Here is a 10,000-nt window from a genome sequence, read left to right as displayed (position 1 = left end):
TGTTTCTGTGGTACGTCAGAGTATGAAGATTTCCCGAACATATTCGCCAAAAGACACTAATTTCAACATACGTGTTGCAAGTTGCTTTGGTTCCCCAAGACGGACTTGCTGTTGATGCTGTTCGGAGGTTGAGTATCATATCTATTATTAGTCGGTACATACGAACTACTGGTCAGAACTCTTTTTTTGATAATCAACTGGATGAGATATGGTATACTTTTTATCTATTAATGCTCCTAAATACAGGGGAACTTTATTTATTTTCTAGTGAGCAAAGACTATTAATCCCAAAGAGAACTTAATTACATGCTCCTAAAAGCTGTTTGGTTATCAAGCTCCTTTCTCATCAGTAATAATATTTTCATCCTATTGTCTCTTAGCAACCATCCCCATATCTTAATGTATCAGCATTTATGAGTGACATGTATGTACACTAAAGCATTTTGAAGACCAAATTCTTAATGTTATGAATTTCAAAATATTCCTTTTTTTGTAGTCATAGAATTTTTTTTAAAGGATTTGTGTTTATGATATAGAGAGAAAAATAATTCCTCTGAAACTAATTTTCAACTAGCTTCAGATATGGGAACTTCTGTACAAAGCCATCTCACACAAAGTATATACTGCTTTCCATTTTCCTTTTAAGTAGCGCCCTGCCTATCGAGATGCCTACCTTATTCCTTTTTATTAGCAGATCACTGTATATACCAACAGATTTTATGTGGAATGTGCTTATGAATATGTAAATATATGAAGAGAATGTATCAAGTATGTATAACAACTTTAATGCTAATCATTTTGAATGGAAAATATGTAATAAGTTTTGAACATGACGTGAATATGCACACGGGGTTATTTCATGCCCCCCAAAAGAAAGTGTTCGTCTTTCTGCGACACAAATTTGCACTCACGTGTTAGAGCACACGAGCATTCATACACGCAAACACACGGAAACATACCCAAACGCAAATGTACAAGTGTTGCACTTCTTGCTATATGGACAGTCCTGTGAACAGTATTCCAAAGAGTCTCCAATGTGACAGCACTGTAGGATAAATACATATGCACTAGAAATCAGAAAGGATCTTGCAAAAGGAACCGCTGCTAGTTTACATCCGAAATACATAGTTCACTCGAGAATTCCGTTTCGCTGTAACGTAATGTAATGTAGTATATATATATATATAACGAAGAGAGAGAGAAAACAGATACATGAACACCTGAAACTAATAAACTAATCCTCGACATACGTCTTGCTGTATACTGCGACAAACATTCAACGTGACAATTTCAGAATATTTCAGAGATGACACTAAGGAGTAATTAGGAGACTTTCACACTCAACTTCTGACTTCACAACAACATACCATTACAAAAGAGCACAGAACTCAATGTACAAGCCTCAGGTAAGACGGATTTCACATATCAAATAACAACAATGTATCACAATGTACAAGGACAAACAATCTTGCCGTATATATATATAAAATCCGGAAACAGCAGAAGCACCCACCAAGCCACCAGGGAAAACAATTTACCGGCAGGACGATCCAATTGCCAACAGGAACTTTTTAGGTTCGATTTTGAAGGTTCTACTGCCTTGTATCCGCTACCATCTCTAATGGGGAATTTCCATTAAAAAAAAAAAAGTACTGGGGTATTTTCTTCTCACACGGATAATATAAAAATTACAATCAACAAACTCCTCTCTTATTTCCACTACGTGACAACACCAAAACGACTTGATGTGTGTTGATATCCCACCGACTGGCAACGCGAATCAACGGCTTAGCTGCATCATTGGGATACCTGTGAAGGAACCCTCAACCCAAACAACAAGTTTACTTTCAACACACATTCAGTGACACCAAAGAAACACAAAAACAAGTTACATTTATGAGCAATTGCAAAATTTCTACACATGTATCTAGATTTTCTCCCATTCTTAACGTTGTAAGTGTTTCCTATAATACCTTTACTAGAGTGTGGTGAAACTAGATGTCTTTTTCCCAGTATCTTTAAAGCCTTAAGTATCTTAGAAGTGGATATGTTGTAAGGGAGAAAATATACAAAACAAATCCTGAGAAACTAAAGTATAAAGTTATTATTATGTAAATAGATTTTATACATTCTATACAAGGAGTTCCGCTACGATAAACCGAGCTTGCACTCACTCCACGTAAGTAATTCACGTTCGTCTACATCATCTCTCTCCATTTCGTGACATGAGAATAACCAACAATGATAATATCAGTTATAAAAAAATTATAGAATGAAAACGTCTTCAATCATGTTCCTCTCTTTGGCATGACACACGTTCGATTTGCGATTATGATTGTCCATTACACATCGGAATGGAAAATTTTGCATGACTCGATTCTGCTCTTTAAAAAATCTCATAGAAGTTACTAGTACATCCATCCAATAGACAACAACAACTAAAGAAAAAGAAAATTCAGTAGGCACATATCACATCTATCTATGAAACATGTCATATTTTCTGAACATGTGATAGAAATGAACAAACTTCTCATGAGGCAAGCCCACAATATGATAAAGAAAGAAAGAAAGAAAGAAAGAAAGAAAGAAAGAAAGAAAGAAAGAAAGAAAGAAAGAAAGAAAGAAAGAAAGAAAGAAAGAAAGAAAGAAAGAAAGAGAGAAAGAAAGAAAGAAAGAAAGAAAGAAAGAAAGAAAGAAAGAAAGAAAGAAAGAAAGAAAGAAAGAAAGAAAAAAAAAAAAAAAAATTGACAAAGGGGGAAAAAGTTTCTTTAAACATGTACCAAGAGCATACTAATTTTCCTGCAAGATCACCATTGAAAATTTCAACATCCAAACATAATTTATCTGTTTCCCCCAGACCTGAAAATCTGAAAACTTATATTGTCATGTGTTGCATCATATACTTTAATCATTAAAATCAATGGATGTGTACAGGTGTGACATTGCCTCTAAACATATATATTACTTTGATTTTACTCTTCTGCTGATATATATAAGAATACAAATACTAAAATCCTCAAATCCTGTACATGGAGCTAGACTGCAAACAGCTTATATAAAATATACAAATATATTAATTTCATGACAGAAAATAAACACATATCACAATTGATAATCAGAATATATATGTACAAGAACAAAAGACAAACAGAAAACAATTTTGTCAGATCCTTTACATACCACATAAATTAAAATGAATCTCAGATTCGACAGCAATGGTTTAAAGTCAAATGAACAGGCGTTTGAGATAAGCTATAACATATGGAGGTTTAAGCCAATCCCCGCAGGATTGGTTCTGGCGCAAACTAATATCTAGGATTGGATTCTGTATCGTAAGTTTATTCTGAAGAGCAGGGAGAAAAAAAAAAAAAAATCTTTGCAGCATGATCTCAACTGATGAAGGATTTGAAAGGAGCCCTCCCCATCCTATTAATTGATTTCCTATTTATCAAAGTATCACTCCATACGTATTTCCATAATGACAACTTTCGCAAAAATACTGCAATGATAATCAAGATTACAGACAACTATTGTATCAAGCATGTGACACTGTATCAACAGAGCGATCAATCTTTGCCGTTCCCCATCGCATCTAAATAAAAGGGAGATCCCAAGTAATTCAACAACTGGCTCTCCTCCAGTTTAATAACAACTATCCCCCTTTCTGTAAATAATGAGTAACTTCTTTCTTTTTAAACAGTCACATCTTCATGTTGCAGTTGGACAGCCACATCACTTGGATGAACTAAGGCCAACAACTCTCAGCTGGTCTACTGATGTTCTTCAGTGACTCCCAACTTCTCTACTTTCTACTGACTGCTTTATGATGCGACGACATAGTATTTCTCTATAAATTCTGCATATAACGATGAGGAAGTGTCATCACTAGGTATATAATCAATCCACCTATAATCATTACCCAATTTTGACTTGGTTAACGCATCTAAATTTACAAAAAAAAAAAAAAAGAAAAAAAAAGAAGAAAAAAAAAAAAAAAAGGAAAAGCAGTAATTTTTCTTTGGCAACATGTACAAAATATCAGAACAGTATGGTATTTAAATTTCCGGCCCAACAAGCAGCTACGTTTTCGTATATCCACAGAAGAGATGAAGTGAACTAAGTCCCTCTATCAGGTAAAACACTGAGGCTGCAGTGGAGGTGCTTAACACATTGTGATTAATCCTCTCAAGAAGGCCACTTCTCTTGTAGTGATGACATTAGTGATGAACCCATTGGCAAAACCACCGCCGATCTCAGGGAGTCGACGTTCGCTGCTTGATGACGGGGATCTTCTCCCTCCCACGCGCTGCGGTAGGGGTGCCTCCTCTGCGTCGACCGCCTGCTCTAATTGCTGGCCCAGATTATGAGGCCGACAACCAAGGCGATCATGATGCAAACTAGCGTGAGGAGGACCACCTTCCTTCTGGACTTGTCCTGTGAGGAGAGACAGAGACAAGTTCAGGTAAAAATCTAGATAAAGAAAAAGAATATTCAACAGAAAGAGCAGTGGTAGACATGTATATCATAGGGACTCACTACTGAGCAAAGAAATGACATGAAACAATGGGAGAAAAAGTGAAAAAAGAAACGTGGACTAAACATACACAATCTCTACTATACTTTTGTATAATAATCAAATTTGATAATGACTTTTGATAATGGTAATGATTTTAGTCAATCTTGTATTCAGAAACTCAATCAACGTTCATGATCAATTATAGACTACATAAGCTCATCAACCACTAATGTACTAACATTCTAATATGTTTACCACTCATTCATTCAAAGACATTTTCAAACACACTATAAATAATTTCAAATCTGATATAATCAAAGAATTTACAGGTACGTCTTTAATACTAAGGTCAAATTTGAACCAGTCCAAAGGGCAAATGATTTTCAAAAGGTCATAGCAAATCATAGTACAAGGCCAAAATAACAGAATAGAACAAACAGTACCTGCATTTACTTCCAATAGAGATAAGGAGGACATTCAAAACCTTTCCGCAGAGGATTAACGAATGAGAAAACAAGAAAGAACAGAAAGAAAAATGATGTGCGACATTCAATCTGCCGGAGTACGAAACATTCAGAAAAAACACAGGACTGTGCAACGTGAAATCACATGTGGGTTTTCCACTCACCTTTAAGAAGCTGACCAGGCAATGAGTCCAATAACAATGGCCAATACCACTATACCAATAGCAATGATGCAAATCTTCTTTCTACGTGATTTGTTCTACAAATAAGGGAGAAAAATAAAAATTAAAAATAAGAACAGATAACACTAATAATTCACATGTATACTCCAGGCATCTGACGTTCTCCAGCCACGTCTCATCTCAAACGACATTCACACATGAAGGGAGATACTTCATGAGGACAGGCAGTTTATAACTGGGTCTACAGAACAACTGGACAATTGAGTAATTACAAGATGGGTCTTTATCATTTTGTCATAATACTGACCATTATGTCAAGCCAGAGGGATATATATTCAATATAAAGTGACTGGATATACTAATGAAATACTCACATAGCTAAGCATTCATACTTTACACATCTACCAACTTAATTCTCAATTACTCTTTTTTTTTAGCAAGAGAAAATGTCCATAATTATCAACCTAAAAATTGGATTTGATTTCAATAATCCTATAGAAGTCTTTTTCTTATCTATCTTTAACCTCATAAAGCCAAATCTGTCATAATGTACAGATTGTCAATGTCTGATTTGCATTTTAATCATTCATATTACTTCACATCTGACAACCTCCATTCAAACAAGAACCAGAGCAAATTTTGTAGCATTTTTTTTAGGGTCATCAAATATATGAATATTCATATAACACAAAAATTCCCAAGTATCCCTTAATATGCAACAAAGAACTACATCATCTCTTTGGACTCATTATTCCTCCAGCTTCTTCTGAGGATCAACCTCTGTTTGCATTTACGAGGTTGTATTTGTTGCTATCACTGTTGTTGCTGGCTTTATCTTGTCTTCTTTAAACACAGGACTTATCATTGCTATTCATTTAATTTGTACAGTAATGAAGACTGAATTGCTCTGATACAAAATCTGCATTTTGTAAGTAGGGGAGATACACAAATAATTGCATAACAAGGATATTTATGCTTAACACTTCTACTAAGCTAAACAATAGTATTGATAGGATAACTAAGCCCATTCAAGATATAACTTGACTACGGACATTCTTCTCGGGATCTATTCACAGATAACCAACCGTTAACCCGTTGCCGACGGGGGATAGATTTGCTTACCCAGGCTCCAGGATGGGTTTTATTTCTGAGCGAGGCAGCTTCAGCAACATGCCTTGATTTTTCCCACTGCCTTTTAGTCACTTATTGTAGAGCTACAGCCGTTTTTGTGTTTTTTTTTCCGTGTTATACTGTATTTAGTGACTTATATCATATCACAGGCTCTATCAATTCTGCAGTTGACTAAAATTGTAGTTCAGGGTCCACATCAGCTCATTCTTTTCTTTATATTTAGTGGGATAGAAGTATTGCTGTTTTTGGGGAGGACAGAAAGCAACTTTATTTTTTTGCATTTGTGTGCTGTCATGAGAGAATAGGAAACTTGGGCATGGTTTGAGTCAACTTCCTTCTCTCGTTCTGCCTGCAAATCCTTCATCTGTGGTACTTTAAAGCAAGAGGTAAGCAACTTGCTGTGTGCTATCACTCTATAAAGATTGTGCTTGCTAGAGACCGCAGATAGGTGCCATTCAAGGCTCTCTCTCCTGCTGGTGCTAGAAGAAAGTGGTGCCATCTAGGTTTTGGAGGTTACTTGAAGCCCATTTTGCTTAATATTATGGCAGTTATAATGATTATGACTGCAATTGGCATCATCACTCACTCATTACTCATAGCACAATAAAATAACAGTGATCCAAAATCCCCAAACATCATGACATCTGTCGTCAGGCCAGTGCTCCTGCATCATGTATGAAAAAAAAAAAAAAAAAAAAAAAAAAAAAAAAAAAGAGAGAGAGAGAGAGAGAGAGAGAGAGAGAGAGAGAGAGAGAGAGAGAGAGAGAGAGAGAGAGAGAGAGAGAGAGAGAGAGAGAGAGAGAGAGAGAGAGAGAGAGTAATTAAGTCACCTGTCGCTAATGGGTTAACCCATTGCGGACGGGTGTCATGACATACATGACGTAGGAGCTTTAGCCTGATGACGGGCGTCATGACATACATGACGTTCGAGGATTTTAGATCACTGTGTTATTTTATTGTGCTAAGAAAAAGGAGTGAGTGATGATGGCAACTGCAGTCACAATTACTGTAATTACCGTAATATTAAGCTAACTCAACATCCAAAACCTAGATGACACCACTTTTTCCTAGCACCAGCAGGTGAGAGAGCCTTGAATGGCACCCATCCATGGTCTCTAGCAAGCACTATCTTTAACCCACTTACGACGGGGGCATTCCAGCCCTGAATATCCCAATGCCGGGGCGTTCGAATTATTAGGCCTAAATCAATTAAATGGCTGGCACAATACTGTGCGGGGTTAAAGAGCGATGGCACACACTAAGTTGATGACCTCTTGCTCTAAAGCACCGCAGGCAGAATGAGAACAGGAAGGTGACTCAATCCATACCCAGTATCTAAAATGTGCTCCTGTGCCAATATGGATGCCTTTTGGCACTCACAGTCACAAGCACAGGTTTCATCCTCTTCCCTACCTGTTCATGTTATCTTCATTGTAGGTGGTTATATGTTTCGTATTCGTTCATGACAGCACAATAATACGAAAAAATAAAGTTGCCTTTTGTCCTCCCATAAAACAGCAATACTTCTATCACACTGAGTATAAAGAAAATAATGAGCTAATATGGATCATATACTACTATTTTAGTCAACTGCAGCACAGATAGAGCCTGTCATATGGCACATCTAAGTCTCTAAACTCAATAAAACACACAAAAAGTAAAACACAAAAACGGCTCTAGTTTTACAATGAATGACTAAAAGAGTGGGAAGATTCAAATTATGTTGCTTCAAGCTGCCTCGCTCTAAAATCAAACCTATCCTGGAGACTGGGCAATCGAATCTATCCCCATCCGCAATGGGTTAATGGAGGAATTTAAAGTATGTAGTTTTGCTTATAACAAAAGTTTTTCATAAGAGGCTTTTGGTAACTTAGCGTTTCTACATACAACATGCTTGACCACTTTCAGCAGTAAGTAGGAACATCAGAATCATCAAAATGCTACACTGGTATTTCTTATGGTACTTACTCTCAGCAGTTTCAATATTTCCTTTTCATGTTCCATGATGTAAACAGCAACATTTCTTTTAAAAATTTCATGGGCATTTTAGGTTCCTTACCTTGGTAGATCTTAACATACAAATTCTGACTGATACATTGGGAAAACAAATCTCATACATCAAAAGTATGTGGTGATCATTTTAAAACGTTTGCTTCAGATACATAAAATGCTACCATCATAGCCTCATATATGCTTCACAACATGGCAACCAAAAACATGCAGCTAAAAGTGCATGCTTTTGCTCTAGACATAAAAACGGGATTAAAAGGGTAATGCTCTAGATGCCAAATTCCACTTACTGTTCACCAGGAATCTGGTTCGAGTAGACACAGTTCTAATCCTGTTTTTCTGGTGGTCTTTTTATTCAATGTCTAATCTTTCACAGTAAGGAGGGATCATTTTCCAACTTCCTTGGATCATAAAATGACTTGTTAACCATTATCATCGATGAGCAATGACTATCAACACTTCAAAGGTTTTCTGTGCAGGTATTACTGCAGACAATTAACAGTATATTGAAACTCAATGATATTCTGCAAAGGGTCTGCATAAACCAATTTTGAAGTTCTTGCAATCTGTGCCTCTGAATAAGCAAAAGGACAGATGCATTCAAGACCAAATATAAAAAGTGAATTGAATATAAAAATACAAATACTTGCCTCTACACCATCCTGTTCAACCTAACCATCACCATCATCTTCAACAGGCTTGTCAAGTATCCTGATCTTCCAAAGATAATAATAATAAGAAGAAAGAAAGATAACATTGTTCGAAACGCAATCTCTCTGTACGAACACCTAAAAAGCTTTCCGAAAAAGAACGACGAAAATACCTGGTACTGCCGAGCCTGCTGGAGCTGCCCCGCCCCCTGGGAGACGTGGACCTGCGCCGATTCCACGTTGGCCTCGATTGAGTCGATGACCTCGCCCTGCTCGTGAACCATGGTGGCCAGGTCCTTAAAGATCTGGTTGACGTCCATGATGTCAGACTGGCGGGGGGAGAGAAGGGCGTGAGTGAAAGAACAAAATAAAAAAACACACCTATAGATAATTCAATCACAACAAAGAATAAATAACTATGTGGAGGTACATTGATATTACAATTTTTAAATTACTAAAATAAAGGAGGAAGAAGGAAAAAATAAATAATAACAAAAAAAATATAGAGATCAACACACATTCAATACACAGCTAATACGATATCAACTAAATCAAAATAAATCTAACAATGCAACCTCCCTAATAAGGCTCCCAACATACGATAACGCAAAAATACCCCCGGGTCCTTTTACCTCCAATTGGCGAATCTGCCCTTCGCGTTCCTGCAGCGCCCGTAGTTCTTGCTCCTGCTCCATCTGTATCTGCACCTGACTCTGTTGCGAAGAGCCTTTGTTGTGTGTGTCGCCGAGGTCAAGGAGAGCTGCTCCATGGCTGGGGTCCTCTGAAATATTTTTGGGGATGGTCACATACCATGAAAAATGACATTAACTTGCTCAAAAGAAAGAAAGAAAGAAAAGGGAAGAGAAGAGCAGAGAGGAAGAATTAATGAGGATCCAATTTTTTCCCTCATGGTTTATACATACATAGACAAACACGCACACACACATACACACACAGAAAAATCACAAAAATTCAAAATATCTTTCGAGAGAAAGAACGCTCACCAAAGAAGTGGGCATCAGAATCTGCTCGTGCCTTCTTCAGTGC

The 10,000-nt window shown here is 36.9% G+C and overlaps 1 protein-coding gene across 8 annotated transcripts in view; it reads right to left on the bottom strand.

The window, feature by feature from the left end:
- The window catches only part of LOC122252842 (syntaxin-12), a 16,896-nt gene that overhangs the window by 329 nt on the left and 6,567 nt on the right, over positions 1–10,000 (bottom strand). For 7 of the 8 annotated variants that reach the window (XM_043015521.2, XM_086549312.1, XM_043015520.2 and 4 more), the window contains exons 5-9: positions 9,958–10,000; positions 9,586–9,734; positions 9,127–9,282; positions 5,145–5,239; positions 1–4,434 (exon numbers count right to left, since the gene is read on the bottom strand). The exon at positions 1–4,434 is cut by the window's left edge and continues 329 nt beyond it; the exon at positions 9,958–10,000 is cut by the window's right edge and continues 54 nt beyond it. In XM_043015521.2, coding sequence (XP_042871455.2) covers positions 5,147–5,239; positions 9,127–9,282; positions 9,586–9,734; positions 9,958–10,000 — 441 coding nt within the window. In that variant the 3' untranslated portion in view covers positions 1–4,434; positions 5,145–5,146. The remainder of the gene's footprint in view (positions 4,435–5,144; positions 5,240–9,126; positions 9,283–9,585; positions 9,735–9,957) is intronic. The other variant, XM_086549316.1, reaches the window with a different exon arrangement.

Source organism: Penaeus japonicus, unplaced genomic scaffold (assembly GCF_977035675.1).
Source record: "Penaeus japonicus unplaced genomic scaffold, GWHDUDI00000001_assembly GWHDUDI00000022, whole genome shotgun sequence".
Taxonomy (NCBI): Eukaryota; Metazoa; Arthropoda; class Malacostraca; order Decapoda; family Penaeidae; genus Penaeus; species Penaeus japonicus.
This window is presented reverse-complemented; position numbering and strand designations above follow the sequence as displayed.